The 22447-nt window shown below is 43.5% G+C and overlaps 1 protein-coding gene across 4 annotated transcripts; it reads left to right on the forward strand.

Annotated features, from left to right (window-relative positions):
• Positions 1-720: 720 nt before the first annotated feature.
• LIPN (lipase family member N) lies at positions 721-22039 on the forward strand. Of its 4 annotated transcripts, none has more exons than XM_019814244.3 (12): positions 727-2555; positions 5471-5548; positions 5872-5948; positions 6403-6518; positions 7232-7349; positions 9401-9599; positions 10917-11026; positions 13324-13460; positions 14256-14402; positions 16025-16096; positions 17087-17158; positions 20871-22039. In XM_019814244.3, exons 4-12 carry the CDS (start codon positions 6414-6416, stop codon positions 21102-21104), a joined length of 1194 nt encoding a protein of 397 aa, XP_019669803.1. In that variant the 5' UTR covers positions 727-2555; positions 5471-5548; positions 5872-5948; positions 6403-6413; the 3' UTR covers positions 21105-22039. The 4 variants fall into 4 exon arrangements, with proteins under 4 accessions (XP_019669804.1, XP_019669803.1, XP_044895830.1 ...); XM_045039895.1 differs by lacking the exon at positions 5872-5948 and having other exon boundaries at positions 728-1833; positions 1950-2555; XM_019814245.3 differs by lacking the exon at positions 6403-6518 and having other exon boundaries at positions 721-2555.
• Positions 22040-22447: the final 408 nt, after the last annotated feature.

Raw genomic sequence — 22447 nt, forward strand, 5'->3', positions numbered from 1 at the left:
GTGCGGATCCTGTTTGGGGATTCTCTCTCTCTCCCTCCCTGTCTCTCTGGAGCTCTCTCTCTCTTTCTCTCAAAGTAAATAAACTTTAAAATAATAAAATAAAATAAAATAAAATAAAATAAAATAAAATAAAATAAAATAAAATAAAATAAAAAAGTGATGACAATAGCCACAACATGGAGAAGGCATTAGACAGATCCAGGGAATCTAGATAGAAGTTTCCAGAGCTCCAGCTGAGATAAGGAAGCTTTGGCTACTACATGGCTATTTGGAACCCCAAGGTTAGCCATGGACAAATACTTTCTCAGTTCCATATTAAGGACTCAGTCATCTTTTAGGGACAATCAGTCAAAGTGTGATCTCAAAGCAAAACCTCTCCAAAAATCCGTACTAATTGCCCACATGTCTAACTCTTGTTTGTTTAACCAACACTCTTGGAAGAGGTAAATCCAGGAAGCTGTCAAACTTGTAAATGAATTTAAGTAACAGTATAATCAGGGCACCTGGGTGGCTTAGTGGGTTAAGCATCCAACTTTGGCTCACGTCATGATCTCGCAGTTTGTGACTTCGAGCCCTGCGTGGGGCTGCCCATGCTGACGGCTCGGAGCCTGGAGCCTGCTTCAGATTCTGTGTCTCCCTCTCTCTCTGCCCCTCCCCATCTCGCTCGAGCTCTCTCTCAAAAATAAACACTAGAATAAATAAACAAACAAATAAATGATGCCATAATCATTTCAGTGACATTTTCTTTACCAGGAAATATGAAATCATTTAAAAAAAAACTTTAAATAATAGCTTGGCATTTGTTGTTGGAGTAGAGTCAAGGTAACACGCTCTCTAGATTTACTGACCTTGAGAACACTGGTGTCCCTTGTGCTTTTGATAAAGTATTGTCGCTACATATTGGTGAGCAAAACTTTTTGCGGAATAGTGAGACTCAAGTCTCGGTGGGGGAGCAGAGGCCAAGCACTTGAGAAAGGAATTTGATGATGCAAACAGTAAATAGTTGGATAGGCGGATATTCAACTAAGGTCAAATATATGATACAAAGTTATGTCTTTGAGGGGAGTCCCTTCAAGTTGGAGGAAAGTTTCAAGACCGATAGGAGACAGATTTAGCCTCTAATACACAGTCACTATGTGGCTAGTAAGCACTTACAATGCGGTTAGTCCTAACGGAGATGTGCTGTGAGTGTCCCAGAATCATCAGGTTTCAAAGACTTAGTGCAAACAAAATAAAACAAACAAGAAATAAACTAAAGTCTCACATGAATAATATTGATTGCATGTTGACACGATCATATTTTAGATCTATTAGTTTAAACGAAGTATAATATAAAACTTAATCTCACCCAGTTTTCCTTACCCTTTAAGAGACGTGGCCGTAAGAAACTTTAAATGATATGTGTAGTTTGCATCATGTTTCTATCGGAAAGTGCTGGCTTAGAGAAAAGAGGTTATTATGGCCTAAGAAATCTGGTTATTTGTAGGAAAAAACTTGAATAATTCTGCATTTATAAGGTTGAGAAGAGAGATTGCGTGAAAGATACCAGACTGTGCACTAATGGGTAGATTTAAGGAGAAATTGGAGGCAGAAAAAGGAATATCAGTAGCAATTTTTTACTGTGTCAGTATGTGCAGCAATCCATAACTAATGGTGGCATTATTCCAACTTAGTACAAAAACAAAGCAAGATTGACTTTCCCTATGAGCTTGCTCTCTTATGAAATTTACCATATAATAATATTAAGAAAAATGTCCTTTGCAGCATACTGTAATACGCTTTTAAAGCAAAGAGATCCAAAAGAATTTATAGCCAGGCTGGTAGAGTAACAAGGTAAGATACCTGATGCAAAGTAAGTATTCAATAAATAATCAAGGGTTCACTCTTTTTATGGATAACAATAATATTAGTTTTCCTGGGTAACTAAGCAATGTTTTCTGGACTTCCAGATTCATCCATCCATTCATTGATTCACTCGCCCGGAGACTATGTTTGATGCTGATGGTGATGAGGGGAGGGATGAAATCAAGATCCTGTGATGCTAAAAGCCATCAACCCATTCTCAGGGGTGCTGGGGAGATTTGAAGGTGATTCAACAGCAGTTTAAAGCAATAAAAAGCTAACTCAGAAAAGAAATAGGACCATGTATCAAAACAACCAACGTTACCCTTACTGCACATTCCATTCATTCACCTACACAAACTGATGAGACTGTATCTCAAACTAGAGTCAACTTGAATTTTTTGGCCAAGTGCTGTGTGTGTGTGTGTGTGTGCGTGTGTGTGTTTAAAAAAGCACCTCCGCTGGGACATACCTCCTACAGGAATTCAAGTACAAAATGTCCTGTAGAGAATACCATACATAAGTTCTGCACATTAAGTAAGCAGCTAGCTGGGCAGGTAAACCTGCTTGGAGGATCAGATGCTATAAATCTCCTCCTATTAGATGGCATGGCCCCTCCTCTCCATCCTCACAAAGCTTTGACATTTGCCACGAACACAGTCCTGATCCTGCCTCTCTGGGGACGGGGATGTCATCCCAGACCTGCGCTTTTGGTAATAATGTCTCTTTAAATGGAAGCGGTCTTTCCTTTGCGCATTTTAGATTTTATTTGCCTTTTCTCTCTTCTGTATCTTTACTGTCACCATGCGGTGTGTGAAGGTGAGTGTAGTCTAGTGGAGGTGACATGGAGATTCATGGACAGCAGCATTTACGACAACATGCTTTAGTCTCACAGACGATCTCAGAAACAGCATTGTATCTTACAGATGTTATGAGCATGGCCAACTTTGCTTTCTGGGTGAAGAAATAAAATTGCTAGAAGTAATTTAAAGTGCCTTTCCTAAAGCCAAAGTGTACTAATCAATCACACTGTGTGTGTGTGTGCAGCTTTATTGAGCCTTATTTGAATTTTAAGATGTATAATGAATTAGATAAATTATCCAGTGAGCAAGCAACAAATTCTGTGTTCCTGTTCATGAAAAGTCTTTTGGAAAAATTTTTTAAGTTTTGTTTTGTTTTGTTTTGTTTTGTTTTGTTTGAGAGAGAGAGCGAGCAATCGGGGTAGGGGCAGAGAGAGGGGAGAAAGAGAATCCCAAGCAGGTTCCACACCGTCAGTGCAGAGCCCTACGTGGAGCTCAGATTCACAAACCATGAGATCATGACCTGAGCTGAAACCAAAATTCAGAGGCTTAATCAACTGAGCCACCCAGGTGTCCCATGCATAGTTTTTTTATTCCTGGGCAAAAGTTTCAAATCATTTATTTTTCCAAAATTCTCATTAGCTTCTATTTTGTATCTTGTTAGTTACAACCTAATATTTTTAACCTCCAGTTGTTTTCAGGGGAAAACTATACCCCTTTGATACAAATTTATATATTATGAAAAACCAGCCTTGGGGGAGAAACAAGCAAACAAACAAACAAAAAAAGATGTGATGTAATAGCAAATGTATTTTGAATGAGAACATCGGATGGAAAATAAGAATTATTTTCACAAATAGACACCGAGATTCCAGGACCTATGTTCTATGCTCAACCGCATATTTTTAGCTACCTGGATATTTGAACCGGCAGCCATCATTTAAAAAATTGCTCATGGGGCACCTGGATGGCTCAGTTGGTTAAGCGTCCGACTTTGGCTCAGGTCATGATCTCGTGGTTCGTGGACTCGAGCCCTGTGTCGGGCTCTGTGCCGACAGCTCAGAGCCTGGAGCCTGCTTCAGATTCTGGGCTCCCTCTCTCTCTGCCCCTCCTCCACTTGTGCTCTGTCTTTTTCTGTCTCTCTCAAAAAATTAACATTAATTTTTTAATATATAAATCAACATTAAAAAATTTTTTTTAATTTGCTCAGACTGCGATATGATCTTTGGATCAAGATATCAGAAATACCACAGAGCTTCAGAAAGGTTGCCCCTCAATCTACATTTTGCACAAGATCACGTTCCAGTTCTAATAGCATCTAAAATTATGGACAAAAAAAAAAAAAGGCAGGGAAAATTTGTGCTTCTAGAGAGTAGGCACTATTATTTTGTATTTGTGCTGGGCGACAACCTGTAAAGGCCTGAGACGTTTCACTCCATCCATGCTATTTCCACATGGAGCCATGACCATGAATCAACATTAACAGTATGAACATTGTGCTTCCTAGAACTCTCCCGAGTCCACTAAAGTTCTGTTAGAAGTGCTTTTTCAAGTCAGAAGCCCTGAGCCTTTCCCAGCAAGCCCGCACACCTCTGCCATTGGGCCATCAAGAACCGGGAGGCAGGGGAGGGGGGAGTGGGGGGTGTCCTTCCTCAAAGGTGGGAGGAGGTTGGAGGGTCCATAATCCTTCCACCTCTTCCAATAAACTGAGTGCTATCTTTGAATTTACACTCGTGTGGTTGGCATGAAATTTCCTGTTCCAGGGGAGCAGATCTTAGGGTTTGGATACACACAAATAATATCTTTGTTTCTGAGATAATTGGAGAATGAGTCCAAACTAAGAACTGAAATTATTGGATTGTGCCAGGGAGGAGGTAGCTTTCTTCCTGCTTCTTGTCCCCGAGAGATTCGGTGGCTGCTAGGGTCCTACAGGCGTACAGAAGACAGGGTGGGACAGAAAATTGATGCACATGGCCTCCATTATTGTTCCAGGTGGGGTGTAGAGCTAAATTCCCTTCCTTCTCCTCTGGCCTCTGCTTCTACTTTTTTTATTTATAATTTTATAAAATTTTATTTGTGTATTTAGAGAGAGAGAGTGAACGGGGTAGGGGCAGAGAGAGAGAGGGAGAGAGAGAGAGAGAATCCCAAGCAGGCTCTGCAATGTCAGTGCAAGCCCAGTGTGGGGCTCGAACTCACGAACCAAAAGATCACGACCTGAGCGGAAGCCAAGAGTCAGACGCTCAACAGACTGAGCCACCGAGGTGCGCTTCCCCTTTGTTCTAAGTAAAGGGGCGTGGCCTATGGTTCAGCACCCACGATGGTCAGTTTCCTCTGGCACAATGCTAGTACTGGGTTCCGCCCGGGGTCCAGGGCCTGGAGTCTGGATGGTCTCACTGCCACAACTTAGCCACAATCAATCGCATCCCTCCACGCTGCATGGTTGATATCAGTGCTTTTACATACATGGCTTCCCGTGACCCCGACAGAAACGCTATGGCATTGGAAAGGTAGGCCTTGTCGTGCCCGGTTTTGGCCATTAGGATGATCGGTACATCCTACTTCCCCATCTCATGCAAAACTTTGAAACTGTTGCCGAACCCTCCCTGCCGTGGCAGACACTCAGTGGAAACATGAAGGATTCAGTCAAACTGGTTATTTGGCATCGTGCAGACCACTATTTCCCAATCTACAAGCGAATCATGACATTTGGGGCGTGAGGAAGACGCCCTGGGTGGTGCCTTAGTGCAGGGTTTCCTCATTTCCATGGGCTTCCGGTCTCTCCTCTCTCCAGCTTCTAACTGTCACTGCAACTACATCTCATTCTTCAGCCTGATGTCACATGCAGAAGTCCGGAGGTTCCTAATCGGCACGGAGTCTTTGGGAGCAGGGGAAGCTTCCTTAAGTAGGTAAGATCAAGACAGATCACAACCGGGAGGAGGGTCGGGAATGGTTCTCAGATGTAAGGGTGCTACTGGGAGTTGGCCGGCCTTCCTGGTCCCCCTCTGTCACCTGTTGGCTCTGTGACCTTAGACAGATCTAAAATCTCTCTCTAAGCCTTGGTTTCCTTCATTGTTAAGGTGAGGATGATTGAACCTACTTCATGGAGTTTCTTTGAGATTTAAATAACATACATGAGGCATGTAGAGCTATTCTCCACACGAGCTCAGCACTGAGTAGACATTAGCTACCGCTAGGTTTAAAAACCTTTATAATTACATAATGTTTGCAGGTAGAAGATTGTCTTCAACCGGACAGCAAATGTATGGAAAGCTATTAACTTCAGAAGGAAGCTCTCAATTTCTAGAAGTGAGTCATTAATTTGTTCCAGTAAAAGCTCTCTGATGTTCCTTTCTGGCTCATGCTCAGATTAGGAAAAATAGCGAAAGGGCTTACACACACTTACTGCACGGTAGGTCACTTAATCCTTCCTGTAACCCTGTGAGGGACGTTATGTCGTTATCCTCATTTTGCCCACAAGGAAACCAAGAGAGAAAGCTGTTAAATCAGTTGCCCAAAGGTCAGAAATCTTGTCCTCCGTACTAAATTAAATTTCCTTCAAGAACTGGACGGGGTCATAGCAGTGTCCATGTGAGCAATGGATTCACATGCTCAGAGGTAGCTTAGTGTGTTGGCTCCCTCCCACGCTTTCTCGGTGTTTCTAGGACGCTCGTCTTTCGGTTTTCACCAGGGCATTATTTTCATCCCTTCATCAACGTTGATGTATAAGATTAATCTGTGATTATTAAATGTCTTATGTCAGGCATTCCCACGATGTGGCTGTTTTTCACAACAACCTGTTTGCTCTGTGGAACTTTAAATGCTGGTAGCTTCTTTAATTTGGAAAATGAAGCGAATCCTGAAGTGTGGATGAATATTGTAAGTCATGCGAGGTTCCGAAAGACATCACACAAGGCTGATGCGTGGGTTGTGAGATTAGCAAAGGTCTTGTGATAGCAGAAAAATCTTAGAGAAGGAAACAGATGAAAAAAAAACATAGGTGATTTTAACATGTCTCTGAGTCAAGCTAGGCTGATGTTTTCTTCTGACTGAATAAATAATACTCTCTAGTCATGTCAAGCGAACTCATGTTTGTAGGCAACCTCCTCTTTTGAAATTATATTTTTAAAACATTAAGAATTTATATTTTAAGCCATTTGGATGATAGATATGACAGCCTTCTAGTGGACTGTGGTTTTATTATCTTTAAACCAAGAGGGGTGTGGAGAATCGGCTTGAGAACATAGTTTTGTCGGAAGAATGAGGAGGGCACCTGTTGGGATGAGCACTGGTGTTGTAAGGAAACCAATTTGACAATACATTTCATATTAAAAAAAAGAAGAAGAATGGGTCAATACTAAATAATATCTCCACCCAACCACTCACCCCCAGATTTGCCAATAGTAGATCTTTTCTAATAGTCTGCCTATTCGTTATCAAGACTTTACATAGTAAATTAACCTTACAGTTACCTGGGGCTACAGATTTCAGATCACTCACCCCAATAAACACACACCAGATTCTTTGTTCTAGTTTCTTCTGATGACCTCTGGAGAAGATGTTGAGCTAATACCTGTATTTTCACTGGACAGAGCGAGATCATCACCTATAATGGCTACCCCAGTGAAGAGTATGAAGTCACCACTCAAGACGGGTACATCCTCAGCATCAATAGAATCCCCCACGGGCGAAGAGATGATAGAAGCACAGGTATGAGATGTGTCTCTCCTGCGAAGGAGGACAGCAAATGACTAACATTGAGTGCTGGCTTTCCTTGAAGGGAATGACTGGTTTGTCAAAACTGGATGAGTCTTGAAATAGTCAACAGGGAGCCTCATTCTTTTTCCCATTCTCTGAAGCCAGGCAAGAAGCTAAAAATACAAAGGGCAAGACTGATCTTGTTGAAGGCGGGTGGCTTGGCTTGCGGGTAGGGGTGTAAATGCAAAGGCAAAGCGTGCATTTCTCTGGTTCATTACTGATCTCTCATGCGGAAAATTGTTACATCCCAGGAAAGCAGATTTCCTGGCTGCTGGAAAGACGTTTGCTGGGCTGTGTGAGGTTGACTGGGTTGCGTGAAGTCTCTCCTGCCCCTGCAAAGATCAACAGGCCTTTCTCTGTAGGCTACAGGGGGGAAAAATCAAGTTAAATGATCGTGACATACCTGCAACTTTTTTTCCAGGAAGGAAAACTGGAACATTGACCTATGTTTTGATTTGAGGGACAGAAGTTTTGTGGAATGAAAGAACATGGTGTTAGGAAGGTCTGAATTCTGGAATAAAGAGCCAGCCGTGCCAAAGCAGAGGAATTATTCTTTAAATAGGGACACATAACTGCAGATCTCGGGATGAGAAAGAGGGAAGACTGAGCAAAGTATCTGGGGAGGCTCCAGGGCAAAGCGGTTTACTCAGATTGCTATACGGGCTCTCCTGCCAGTCACATTCAGGGGCAACTAACATCACGCTGTTTAACTTCCTCTGCCTCTAACAAAGAAATGTGTAATTCTAGGGTTTTGGAATGAAAACTGGGAGTGGGGCTAGGTAGGGTTACCAGATAAAACAGGACACACCCTGTGAAAGGTGAGTTTCAGATCAATGACAGATCAGTTTCTCATACAAGTTCCACTTTAGGATGTACTTATACAAAACTGTTTTTATTGTTCATCTGAAATTCACATTAACACGGCATCCTGGGTCTTCTGTTAATCTTCCTTTCGTTTCAATACCAGCCCAAGTTGGCCGGGGGGGGGGGGGGGGGGGTTGGGGGGGATGGCCAGGAAGCATAAAAGGAGAGGATTTCTCCAGGGAAGGTTTTACTTAAGGAGGGAGGATTTGGGGAAGATTTGGAATTAAGAACCATCTATTAAGTGTATTATTCTGAAAGCTTTACATTAATTTATATCAGATAAAGCTCTCAGCATCCGTATGAGGTCAGTACTCTTCATGGTTATCATTTTACAGATGATAAGGCAAAGCAGGTTCTCGACGTCACACAAATAGCAAGTGATGGAATCAGAATTCAAATCCAGCCTGGATCCAGAGAGCATGGGCTCTTACCCATTGAATGATGGTGCCTTTTTGGAACCTTCCACCCTGAAGATCTTCTCCCTCAGGAATTCGGTTGTTGTCAGAGGGGTGTTGAGCTGGTTGTATTGTATTTGGGTTTTCAAATGCTCTCCAGTGAGCAGAGGCGGGGGGGTTTGGCTAGAAGCTTGGCAAGGAGCCAGATGCTGTCCATTTACCATCACATCCCCCTCCTCCCTGGAAGAGGCACAGAACACCATCAAGCATGATCATTTTCACGTCTCCGCCAGCCAGACCCAGGAGATACACAAAAGTGAGTTCATGGAGCAGTGAGCAAAGTTACAAGCACCCACTTGGTTGTGAAACAGAACCGGGCTTGAGTCCTGGCTCTGCACCCCGTTAATTGGGTGGCCCCTTGGGAAAGTCACCTAACTACCTGCTAAAGCTGAGTCTCCTCCTCTGGAAAATGAGGATCCTTAAAATAGTAGCTACTTTATGGAGTTGTTATGAGAATTTAACAAGCTCATCCGTGGCCATCTGTCAACATACCACTAGGTGCAATGCATGTGCTCAAGAAACTTACACCATGTTAACCAAACGCTCTATATGAAAGGGAAAGGTGAATGCTGATTAGGTTTTTGCTTTTTTCTGGGCATGTGTGTGTTTCTGTCATGTTCCTGAGATGGTCTACTTATCAGAAGTTATTCTCTCTCTCCTCTCTCTCTTCCTGCCTCCTTCCAGGTCCCCGGCCAGTTGTGTACCTGCAACACGCTTTGTTTGCAGACAATGCCTCTTGGCTTGAGAATTATGCCAATGGCAGCCTTGGATTCCTCCTAGCAGATGCAGGTTACGATGTCTGGATGGGAAACAGTCGGGGAAACACTTGGTCAAGAAGACACAAGACGCTCTCAGTGACTGAAGAAAAATTCTGGGCCTTTAGGTAAACGGTATCTAAGAAAAATCATGAAGAGACTTCGGGACCATTGCTTTGAATATAACAGTGTGGGTGATATTAATAATAATCCGTAACATTGGGAGTCACGTGGTTCCATGTAGCTTCTACTAACATCTCAAAGCAGAGAAATAGCAAGGTGTTTGATTTCCACTGATTCTCCCACAAGCAAGTTACATCAGTTTCCCAGGATCATTTTAACATCCAGTTCTGTCCAATACTATACATTATAAGCATGTCTCGAGGGGCAGCTCAGGACATTTCTAGGACCGGTGCACACACTCATTCAACCAATGTTTGCGGAGTGTCTCTGCATAGTTCGGGGCCCTGAGTGCTCAACGGTAAGCAAAGTACCAGCCCTCGAGAAGCTTATGTGCATTCCGACGCTACGAATACAGGTCTTTCCCCTCGGACAGTCACTCAGTTTTGCAGAGATGATGTGTACCAGGACCCGATTTTATTTACAGAAACTCTGGTTGAGACGGTATTAAATACCATTTTCAAGACAGACCCAATAGGAGGTCTTTAAAACCTTGCCAATGGACAATGGAGAACAATGGTCTAATACGCTGCCTGCTTCTTTTAGGGAAAGTGTTCTCTGCGGGCATCAGAGGACAGGTTGATGCCTGCAAGAGACTTCCCAAGGCTAACCTCCCTGCTGGTTTGCAAACCAGCTGCCAGACCAGAAAGTGCATTCCTAGCACACGAATGAAATGGTCAGCACCCATTGGCAGGGGAAGAATAAAGGAAGGATAGAGTAAATTTGGGGCAGGGGCAAACATCAGGATAATATTTTGTGTCCGTGGCCCTTGGTCGGGAAGGTGGAGCTTGTTTACTACAAGACGACCTTTAGCAGCCTCGCTACATCCCTGGCATTATGTTGCTTTCCCAGAGGAGGAACCTGAAGCTCAGAGCATTTAAGTAATTCATCAAAAGTTACTCAGCCAGAGTCGTGATTTGCAACCACTTCTGTTTCCAAAGCTGGGCATGAATCTTGCAAGCGCCCTGGGGATGTTTGAAGTAGAGGCAGAAAAACCAGATGGAAAAGGGAAGGGGATGAAGGGGAGAAAGGGTAGGACTGACCGTCAGACAGCACACACAAGTCTTGAAATCAGCCCCGTTAAAAGTAACGCATAGAAATGCAGCCAACAAGGCTCCAACAGCCTGCACGTGACCGGATAAATAATGAAATGCAAGGCAAATGAGTGAACAGCACAGAATTCTGTGTATAAAAACTAAGTGAGCAGGTGCTCTGCGTCTTAAACTTAGGAGTGAGTGTTTGTAAGCCCCTGTTTTATTTTGCAGTTTTGATGAAATGGCCAAATACGATCTTCCAGGAATAATAGACTTCATTGTAAATAAAACTGGTCAGGAGAAGCTGTATTTCATTGGACACTCCCTTGGCACAACAATAGGTATGTTTACAAATGTCCGTGTTTTACAAGGTCGGAGCCTTGCGAGAGTTGGCCTTTAAACTGGAACAGAGTAACTGTCATTTATCATGCCCTTAATTCTCTGTCCTGTGCTGGACGTGTTAACCTAGTGCCCTAAGTGGTTGTGAATTTGCCCTTAATTCTCTGTCCTGTGCCGGACATGAAATCCTAGTGCCCTATGTGGTTGTGAACTTGAATTTCAGAGACCGTGTGTAGGACAAATCTTTCCTCCATGTCTGGTCCCAACAGCACATTTGTAAGCGTGATATAATTTCCATGTGCCCCAAATCTAAAGAAGTATTTCCAAAGAGTTAAGCGTCTAGGTCCCCTCTGAGCTGAAAAAGTTAAGCCTGATGCCTTGAAATAACCCTGAAGAATGATAAATATATATCAATCATACCTGCCTCACAACCCATATGGGATTTTTAAAAAATAGTAAAAGGGTGAGGTTCTATCTCTATATGAACAAACTGAAAACATACGATCACTTTTTTTTAGTTGAAACACAAAAGCATACGTCAACTGGGCCCATTTAGCATGTGACTTAATATTTATGGCATCGCAATTAAATGTAAGCACTATGTAGAAAAATTTTGAAAAGCCCAAGATCCTACTCTCTGAAAATGTACTTCTTAATGATTTACTACATCTTTTAGGAAGAAATAAAAAATCCAGTTCCAAGTAAAAATTTAGAGGAAGCCATACTATTAATAATGCCAATTTGTTAGTGATCTTCCACTAACGTTTTCCATTTTAAGAGATTACGTGGAATGCAATATTTTAGCTGGGGTGAAACTATGCAAAAAAAATAAATAATCTTACAGTCTCCTCATCACCATTACCATCAACAGCAGATGTATATTTATTGGTGCTTTATATTGATGCGTTTGGAACAGCCAGTGAGCATCCCAGGACGTATTCTAAAAGGATATAAAAAATTTTAATGAGACAAAAACAAAACAAAACAAACAAACAAAAAACCTGCCACCAACTGGCAAATAATTGCACTATCCTAGCGCACACTTAGCGAGCATTGACTATGTTTAGGGTCTTGTGTTGAGGGCCCTTGGTCAGGGTGTCTTAGCAGAAAGAGCACAGATTCGAAGCAGGTCAGTCTGACAGCCCCCAGTGGGGTGTGGGACATGTGGAAGGACCGGAAGGAGAAGGAATGACTCGAGTGGGGTCTAGAAAAGTGGGCAGGACGTAGGGATGCTCTTCCGTCTGACCCGCAAAGAAAACAAATGATCCCATCAGCAGGGCTCTGCATTGCATTTAGGGCATGCTCTTTTCCAGGGAGCACTTGCAGTAGAGCAATTTTTGGCCTGTGAGAAGGGCCCGTCCCTGGCAAGGTGTTTAGCAACCCAGGCTCCACCTCAAGACTATTGAGTGTGAGCGTGGAAAAACTCCTCTCCGCACATCTCCAAAGATCTGGGGAGAAGTGTCCCCCTACCGGCATTCCGGTTTCAGTCTTTGTAGCAGCTGCTCAGCCCATCAATACAAAGTCAGTTCTTTTTTTTGGCCAAGATGGTTTCAATGTTTCAAGAAGAATTTCAGGGGAAAAAAATTCTCTGCTACGGCTGTGTCCCCATGCATTTGCGACATGCGTGTGCGCGCGCGTACACACACACACACACACACACACACACACACACATTGACAGGGTCCCGGGAGGACTAGAAACAGGTGCTATAGTGTTGCAAGAAAATTAGAGCAACTGGAGACTGCTGGTCCTCCCCAGGACCACAGTGGACCGAGGGAAAGCAGGGAAGATTCTGGAGGCTGGTAAGCATCCAGTTAAGCACTGGGAGTAGTGAAATCTGGTTGCACTGTGAGAAAGACAAATTGTGGAATAACTGAATGATACTACATAAAGAACTGATTGTTCCACCTCCCATGAACCAATTATTTGCTCCTGGAAGCTCTGTGACTCATCCTGGCATCTCAGAGCTGGTGGTAAATTGACAGCATTGCCCGCACTTAGCCCATGCCTGTGAGCGAAGACGCCCCCGGCCCCTCGGCAGGGGCGGCTCCAACAGCTTATCCCCTCGCTCTCCCCGACCAAGGTACATTGTTCAGAATCCGAGAAAAATGGACACTTGACAGCAGAGGGACTGAAGGCAGATTATCTTTGCAGAACATCTCAGAAGTTTCCCAATTCATCCGCAAGACTGTTGCAATAGAAAGACAACCCGTCAAAGCAGAGTCCTACTTTTGTTAGTACAGACACTGCCTCGGTATTTCTAATTTTTACAAGATTGTCTTGTCTCCTGTTCTCTTAGGGTTTGTAGCCTTTTGCACCATGCCTGAACTGGCACAAAGAATCAAAATGAATTTTGCCTTGGGTCCTGTGGTCTCATTCAAATATCCCACGGGCATTTTTACCAGTTTTTTTCTACTTCCAAATTCCGTAATCAAGGTAGGCTCGTTTTCACCGAAATGTATCTGAGGATCCCATCTCGGATCGTGTGTTACATAAGCCTGAATAATACGCCCTTTCTCATAGGGGAGGTTTGTTAAGATGCCCAAACCCAAATGTCCTACAGCCCGATTATTCATTCAGACATTGATTGGTGATTTTCCAAGGGCTGAAAAAACAGTTTGGTGCCCAATGTGGATTTGGGACTTTATCCATCCAAAGATTTTTTTTTTCTGTTTGCTTTTCGATTCTCTAAAAAGTTCACGCCACAAAAAGCATCGCGTTTCACCAAAATTGGGGTGTCGGCTAAAATGGATTTGGGCCAAAATGAAGTCAAGGAGACCAATTCAGGTTTCATAGTAATTTTTATATAAAATCAAGCCCTGGTTTAGGGCGAAGTGGTGGGAATGGAAAAAAAAACAATTGTGAACTAATACAAGGAAGAATCTCCATAGTCCCTAATGACTGGTTTCATAGTGGTTTTATTGTGTTGTTTACTGTAAGCTCAAGTGATGTAAGTTCCCTTTTGTGTGGTTGACAGGTCTGTTGCAAAGGGTGTTGACCTCAGTTCAGTTTGGGACGTTTTCTACATTTGGGCAGCGTTGAGCAGACAGTCTTCCCTCGAGTCTTCCCTCATGAGTCGTTTCTTTTCCCGGATGACTTGGTCTCCTTGGCAAAAACAGCAAATACAAACACAAACAGATCTCCCAAGAATCCTCATTCCTGGGGATGGAGGGGAACATCAAGGAGTCTGCAAATGGTTCTTGAAAGGATACTTCTTTCTTCTTTTCACAGCGTTTTTTTGGTACCAAAGGTTTCTTTTTAGAAGATAAGATGGGCAAGGCACCGTCTACCAAAATCTGCAACAATAAGATATTATGGGTGATATGTAGTGAAATTATGTCCTTATGGGCTGGAGCCAACAAGAAAAATATGAACGTGGTATGTATGATGATCAGGGGACCATTGGATGCTCTAAGAAATTCCAGCTTTTCTTTGGCTCTCATTGATGTATCTGTTAAGCGGCAAAGGTTGGTACGATATTCTAAAGCATAAGGGCAAAGATTGGCTGAGCATAGATGAGGTATTCAATGGACCACGACTGTGAAGACCAGGGAAAAGAATAGGCAGTGTCATCCTTCCGTCCCTGGTCACACACAGGAAAACGATGATGTCCCACCATGAGTAGATGGTTCACCTGTTTACTCTCAACCACCATTACTACCGTCCATTTCATTTTACAACCACTCCTGTGCCCTAAATAATAATAATAATAATAATCCCAGAAGAGAAAAGAAGTACATCCAGGCATTGAATTTATCTCCTGTGTGCCTTCATTTGCTGGGTGCCATTGGCCTCAGATAAAACTCCTCACTTCACTTGGAAAGCACAAGACACAACGGAATGGAGGTCGAATCCCTTTCCCACAGAAAAGGAACAGTCCTGTTTCATTAACTCTTTGTTTCCTGGTAGGAGAATTCAAGGAGGAGGAGAGGGAAGAGTTTACATTTGCGACTGATGTGGTTGAATTCCATACGGCGGCCAGTGAGGCTGTGACAGTGAGGCTAGTTCTCAAATAGCTGGTCTCTGCCAGCCCGCTCTACCCCTATTCAAGAGGCTAAGTTGTGCCCAACGGAAATACAATGGGAACCATTGTTCAAAGCCTGCTTATTCAAAAGCAAATGTATTTTTTAACTTTTTTAAGTGTTTATTTTTGAGAGAGAGAGCGCGAGTGGGGGAGGGACAGAGAGAGAGAGGGAGACAGAGCATCCAAAGCAGGCTCCAGACTGCAAGGGGTCAGCACAGGGTCCGAGGTGGGGCTCAAACTCGGGAACTGTGAGATCATGACCTGAGCCAAAGTCGGGCGCTTAACTGACTGAGCCACCCAGGCGCCCCAAAAGTAAATATTTCTGATAGTTCCCTTGATCGCTTTCATTATACGGTATTCTAGGACATAGGATTACAATTACTATTATAGTTCTATAATTTTCATCTCTCTATTGTTTTGCAAAGGCCAAAGTACAGCACCTAGGGAAGCGATTGTTTTTTGCTTTTCTTTTGCAATACTTTATTTTTATCCTCACAAAAGGCTGGCACGGTAGGATTGTTTAGTATGTTCACTTACTAGGTGAAAATACAGGAACTCGGAAATGTGAAATGACTTGCCCGAAGTCACAAAGCTCCTAATGAACAAAGTTACTTCCTGAAATCCAGGTTTTTTCGGCCTCGTGATCTGTGACCCCTGCACACGCACACCACATCCCTACACTCGCACACAGCACCTTCCTAAAGCACACTGCCCCGTGATGACCATTGTTGCTTCTCCTACTTCAAAACCAGCCAATTAACCCACGGCTTCCAAGCTGATGGCAGTTTGCTCCCAAGCAACCCGGGGTTTACTCACATTCAAGCGCCTGGCATGATTTATTTATCTTACCCGCTTGGTCATTTCCAAAACCGCAGCTTTCATTTGCTAATTCTTAGCACCGTTGCTCTCGGCTTCTGGAAGGGGTAGTTTATTTCATTGGGTGAGTTTTGCTGTACCGTGTTTTATTTCCCTTCAGAGTCGAATGGACGTGTATATGTCACACGCTCCCACTGGATCATCAATACAGAACATCCTGCATATAAAACAGGTAGCGTCTTTTTCGTGGAAAACTATTCCAAGCTTATTTCACTACATCCGAAAGGAGAGGGTTAGCCGGTCTACCCTAAGAAGCTTCAAAGCCGGTGTCTGCTTTGTCCTTGACACTGTCTTTGGTTTGATTTCCCCAGATTTTTTAAAAAAATTTTTTCGATGGGACGCCTGGGTGGCGCAGTCGGTTAAGCGTCCGACTTCAGCCAGGTCACGATCTCGCGGTCCGTGAGTTCGAGCCCCGCGTCAGGCTCTGGGCTGATGGCTCGGAGCCTGGAGCCTGTTTCCGATTCTGTGTCTCCCTCTCTCTCTGCCCCCTCCCCCGTTCATGCTCTGTCTCTCTCTGTTCCAAAAATAAATAAACGTTGAAAAAAAAATTAAAAAAAAATTTTTTTTTCGATGTTTATTTTTGAGAGAGAGCGAGAGACAAAGTGTGAGCGGGGGAGGGGCAGAGAGAGAGGGAGACACAGAATCCGAAGCAGGCTCCAGGCTCCGAGTTGTCATCACAGAGCCTGACGCAGGGCCCAAACCCACAAACCGTGAGATCGTGACCTGAGCCGAAGTCGGATGCTTAACCGACTGAGCCACCCACGTGCCCCTGAGTCCCCCGATTTTAAAGGACAGGGCAAGGTATGGTGGAGAGCAAGTAGGTGACATAAGTGAACTCTAAGTTAGATCGGAGTTTGTAAAATAGACCCTGAGCTGAAGCGAGAGGTAGCCAGGGAAAGCTTGAGGAGACCGAACCTTCCCCCAGAGATTTGACTGCCCCCCTGAGGGGTGTAGATTTTCCATGAGTTCTTCCTTCAAACCAAGGGAGATCCTTGCTTCCCTTTCTGTTGACCTTGTGCTTCTAGTAGTGAAAGTGTATTTATATCCTTCTGGTGCTCCAGGAGCCTTTTTTTTTTAACCAGTGTCTAGTGGTTTCCCAAGACTTGCTGTTAACAGTTGTGGCTCTTCCTCGAATTACTTTTCCAAAACACATTTATTTCAGCTTTACCGATCAGATGAATTCAGGGCGTATGACTGGGGAAGCGAAGCTGAGAACATGCATCATTACAATCAGGTGAGCTGCTCGGAACTGCCCCAGAAGCCAGTTTTTGAGAAATTATAATAAATTATCAGAGGGGTGCCCGGGGGGCTCAGTCGGTTAAACCTCCGACTTCAGCTCAGGTCATGATCTTGCGGTTGGTGAGTTGGAGCCCCGCGTTGGGCTCGCTGCTGTCAGCACAGAGCCACTTTGGATCCTCTGCCCCCTCTCTCTCTACCCCTCCTCCGCTCACGCTCTGTCTCTCCCTCTCTCTGCCCCTCCCCTGCTCATGCGCACAGGTACACTCACACATTCTCTCTCTCTCTCAAAAAGAAATAAACACTAAAAAAAGAAAGAAATTATCAGAGAGTGAAAAGAATCTTACCTGGCCATTGGTGGCATTCTCATTAATAGAGATTTTTAAGAAACGTCTCATTTAAATATGCATTCATCGCAGAAAGTCTAGAAATAAAAAAAAGCATATCTTAAGGAATTCAAATAATTTGTAATCCCTCCACCCAGAGAACACTAGACATGTCAATATTTTACTGCATTTTTTCCGATCTTCTCACTACCGCTGCTTCTAGACATATTTTTTAAAGTTTTATTTATTTAAGTCATCTCTGCAGCGCACGTGGGGCTCGAACTCATGACCCCAAGATCAAAAGTCGGATGCTCTTCCGACTGAGCCACCCAGGCACTCCCCCTGACACAATTTTTAATCTTACTTTTTCATTTACAGTAACGGCAAGATCTAGTCAATGTTACTGAGGTGTTTTCTTTAACATAATTTTGTTGACTGTATATTAATGGCAATTGTTTTATAAAAATCTATGAAAATGGACAGAGTAGATGAATACCCAGTTCCTGATACCAACAGGAAAAAAAAAGGATCCCACAAGAACATTGAAGGAATATTATCTACCCATGAAGACTTGAGCCTTTGGTATCTTTTTTCCCTCTGACTTTTCACACTATGATTTGTAGACCCGCTTAACCCTCCATACTTGGGATTAATCCTCTTGGCATCATTTCTTTCACTAAATTAAATGTTTCCAGTGTTTTCCCAGACTGATATATAGTTAAGGCTATTTATTAGACCTGTCAATTTCTCACTAATGGATTGAATTGTTAGAGAAATTATTCTACCAGACCTTAAGACGACTAAGAGAGGTATGTATGTTTTTACTGTTTTTTAAGCTTGATTAAGGCGTGATTTACATTCAATAAGATTCGCTGATTTTCCAATTCAGTGAGTTTTGACAAATACATTCATTCATGTAACCATGCCACAAGCAAGATACCAGACATTTCTGCTACCCCGGAAGTTTTCCCCTGCCCCTCAGAGCATGTATAGTCACAGATGCATATATTTGCAAATTCTTAGAATCGGGCCAGGAAAAAAAAAAAAAAAAAACACCAACAAATGTTAAAGAGATTACCTTCACAGAGGAGAAGAAAGGTAGAATGAAGGGGAAGAATGTGAAGGAATAAAGGAGGCTCTCATTTGGGATTTTACATATTTCCACTTCCATTATTTTTAATGAGCATGTTATATTTATATATTGTTTCTGTTTATAAGAGAATGAAACAAAAATCTCACACACTCCCTTAAGACCATTGTTAGTCACAGTCCTTTCTTTTTCAGCTTTATTGAGGCAAAATTAACAAATAAAATTGTAAGATTGAAGGGTGCAACGTGCTGACTTAAGTATGGGAGAGTGTCAACATCCTTAGAATTTCTCAGCGGTTCGATAGATGGTCCTACCTTAGTTCAGGCCAATCCTGTTTTATGTGTGTCTGATTTTAGGCCATTTGAAATCAATTTTTATTATATTCTGGTCTCAACACTTTGCCCTCTTAAATTCCCAGCGCCGTCTCTGTGTGCACTGTGTTTGATAGAGAACAAGAGAATTAGCCCGTGTGAGCTCCGTGAGGGCAGAGATTCCCTTCTGTTTTGTTCACCGGTGTTTTCTCACGTGGCAAGATACTGGGCATGTCCTGGGCCCTTAACACTTATTGGCTGCATACATGAAATTTCTTTTTTTTTTTAATTTTTTTTAAAAATTAAAAAAAAATTTAATGTTTATTTTTGAGAGGTGGGGGAGGGACAGAGAGAGAGAGAGAGAGAGAGAGAGAGAGACTCAGAAGCAGACTCCAGGTTCTGAGTTGTCATCACAGAACCCGATGTGGGGCTCAAACCCACGAACCGTGAGATCATGACCTGAGCCAAAGTCGGACGCTTAACCTACTGAGCCACCCAGGCGCCCCATAAATGAAATTTCTTAACGCCCCTCTTATCCACCTTAAAATGTCGCTGTCCCCTTGATTCTCTTCTTCCCTCCTCTCTCCCAAAATGGGGGCCCTCTTCTTTCCCGAGTCTGAGGGCTTGTGCCCTTGACCCCATCTCTTCCCACCTCCTCTTCCTCCTGGCTTCTTCTATCGTCTTCAGTGAACTGCGATTCCTTTTGGAAAACGAACAAACAACCTTCTGTCAACCTACCGATTCTATCGCTCACTAATCCATCCCTCTGTTTGTAACCAACATTTTTTAATATTTAAAAAGGCTGAGTTTTTCCACTTCCTCCCCTCTTCCACTCGCTCCTGAACCCCGGGATATGTAGTTTGGGCCTTCATCTTCTTTCTATACAGCTACTTTATGTAAAGTGGCCTGTGGCTTTTCATTACCAAATCCAATGGCCCGTTCTTGCCTTCAGGTAACGTGGTCTGTCAGTCACCATAGCCTCCTTGCCATTCACTGCCCCAATGTAGACTTCAATAACATAGTGCTTTTGCATTTTTCCTTCCCTTTTTAAAAATTAATTTATTTTGACAGACAGACTCCACACTATCAGCAAAGGGCCTGATGCGGGGCTCGAACCCACAAACCACGAGATCATGACCTGAGCCGAAGTTGGCTTCTTAACCGACTGAGCCACCCAGGCGCCCCTTCCTTCCTTTTTTGATTGTTGTCCTCCATCTACACTGGCTACTTGCCATTCCCTGCACTCGCAAACTGTCAACCTCTTCCAAGATTCTTCATACCCCTCTTCCTTTCTCCCTTGGAGAATCTAATCATCCCTGTGGCTTCCATTATCCCTTTCTCTGGACCATCCCTACTGCCTGTCTAGATGGTTTCAGGACCTACCTCCAGCCTATTCCTTCTTCAAGGTCATCCCATATGATGCCCATGCAGTCATCTTAAGACAGAGCTCTGAGAAGTGACGCTGCCTCACTTCCCCCGACTTCTGAAAGATGTCAAGATACCTTAGCCTGGAGTCTGGACCTTGACTGTCTGTCTCCTACCTCATCCACTCATGTATTTTCTTCCTGGGGTTCCCGGGACAGTTTACCATCCTTACCGTGGGGTACGCACTCTTGCCACTTGCTAGAAAGCCCTCCCGCCTTCAACCCTATCTGTCAAAATCCAACGCTCCCTCAAAAGTCATTTCAAATGACTCATTTTTCTGTGAAACTCCCAGTCGGAAGTCATTTCTTCTTTACCTTCCCTGCCACTTTTTGGCTTTTGACATACCCTACTTTGTAGGCAAATGCTTATGTACCTATCTTGCCTCGTTCCTTCCCACTCCTTGAAGACAGGGACCACTGCAGGTGATCTTTCTACTTCCCAGAGCCTGAGAGAACTATGATCGTAGCAAATGCTCACTGAGCAGCCTGTCTGCTTATCTGAACCCAGTGGTGGCCATGAGGAGCTTTCTGTCACGAATGCTCTTTCTGTCTCTTCCAGAGCCGCCCCCCACTCTATGACTTGACCACCATGAGAGTGCCTACCGCTATGTGGGTTGGGGGCAATGACGTCCTTGTAACGCCCCAGGATGTGGCCAGGATACTCCCCCAGATCAGGAATCTCCGTTACTTCGACCTGTTGCCCGATTGGAACCACTTTGATTTCATCTGGGGCCTCGACGCTCCTCAGCGTGTGTATAGGAAAATCATAGACTTGATGAAGTCATACTCCTGACGCGTGCACTTCTGGGCTCAAGGTTACGTGCAAGCCCGTGAGAGGCTCTGGAAAAGAGACTAATCAGCAGGAAAGTCTTCTCCAGGCTCATTCGCCTCGTTGCTGTTGCTGAGATGCTCCCTTAGCTGACATCCAAGCAAGAATTATTTCAACCGTCCTGTTTTTTCTCTAAGAAAATGGCACACCCTCCAAATCCCTTCCCCTCCGTCAAGGGTAGGCCCGATTTTCCATCTCTGCTAACTGTACACTTGGGAGAGTAGTTCAAAGAGGACTTTTTGTTTCTTAGTTAAAGTAAAATTTCCCGGAAGGAAAAGCTCTGTAAAGGCAGCCACTTGGGAATGTACTTGGGATGACATAGGGCCATACGTTAGGGCCATAGTCATTATGGCCATCTGTAAACAAGCCACGAGATAAGGCCCAGCCCACATCAAGCATGAAAGGAAACAGCGGACTAGGAAAACTAACAAAATTTAAGTATTCCGGGAGCGCATTTTACCGTTCCAAGCAAAGAATGAAAAGAGAGGGAGACAAAACTGGGAATGAGCAGGTAAGATAAGCTGAATTACTGATTACTCTTAAGTTAGAACGTATGAGAAATAATTCTCTCTTCTTTTGCTCTAAAGAGAAGCTAAACCGATCGCTACCGGTGACTTCGTTGTCGATGTGGACTTTACACTATTGCCTGCTAACAAGAGACATTTAAAGCATCTTCCGGAAAACCTATTTGAGAAGCCCCAAGGGAGGCACAGGAATATTCTAAGTCTTGCTCTCCTTCGTTCTCTAAACGATGCCAGACATTGATTCTAGGATTAAGTACAGAGTTCCAAGAGTAGCGTGAAGTTCAGTTGCAAAAGTTCTGGACCTTCTATGATAATGTCGTTAACGTAAAACTGTTTACGATCCTCAAGGAATCATAAATAAACGATACACATGCATACCTCCCACAGTTTATTTAAACTTAAAACGGGTAAATGTAGATTAGGTCACTGATATTTGCACGTAGGATCAGGGTTTTGGGGATGTCAAATGCCACATCATCATTCTTCAATAAATAATCCATAATTCATGATTTTTAACCTCAGTTTTAGTGTCTTTAAAAGGAATGACAATTTTAAAACACTTGGGAAGCAATTTTATTTTATTTTATTTTAGAGTTTTTTAATGTTTGTTTATTTTTGAGAGAGAGAGAGAGAGAGAGACAGAGTGAGAGTGGGGGAGGGGAAGAGAGAGGGAGACACAGAATCCGAAGCAGGCTGTAGGCTCTGAGCTATCAGCACAGAGCCCCACGTGGGGCTTGAACTCGTGATCCATGCGATCATGACCTGAGCTGAAGTCAGACACTT

Source organism: Felis catus, chromosome D2, assembly GCF_018350175.1.
Source record: "Felis catus isolate Fca126 chromosome D2, F.catus_Fca126_mat1.0, whole genome shotgun sequence".
NCBI lineage: Eukaryota > Metazoa > Chordata > Mammalia > Carnivora > Felidae > Felis > Felis catus.

Bases quoted from the DNA above. Each gene is read 5' to 3' on its own strand.
- LIPN (XM_019814244.3), top strand. From the start codon at position 6,414: ATGTGGCTGTTTTTCACAACAACCTGTTTGCTCTGTGGAACTTTAAAT. The intron at 6,519-7,231 runs GTAAGTCATGCG...TTCACTGGACAG, and splicing joins CTGAAGTGTGGATGAATATT to AGCGAGATCATCACCTATAA. The intron at 17,159-20,870 runs GTGAGCTGCTCG...TGTCTCTTCCAG, and splicing joins ACATGCATCATTACAATCAG to AGCCGCCCCCCACTCTATGA.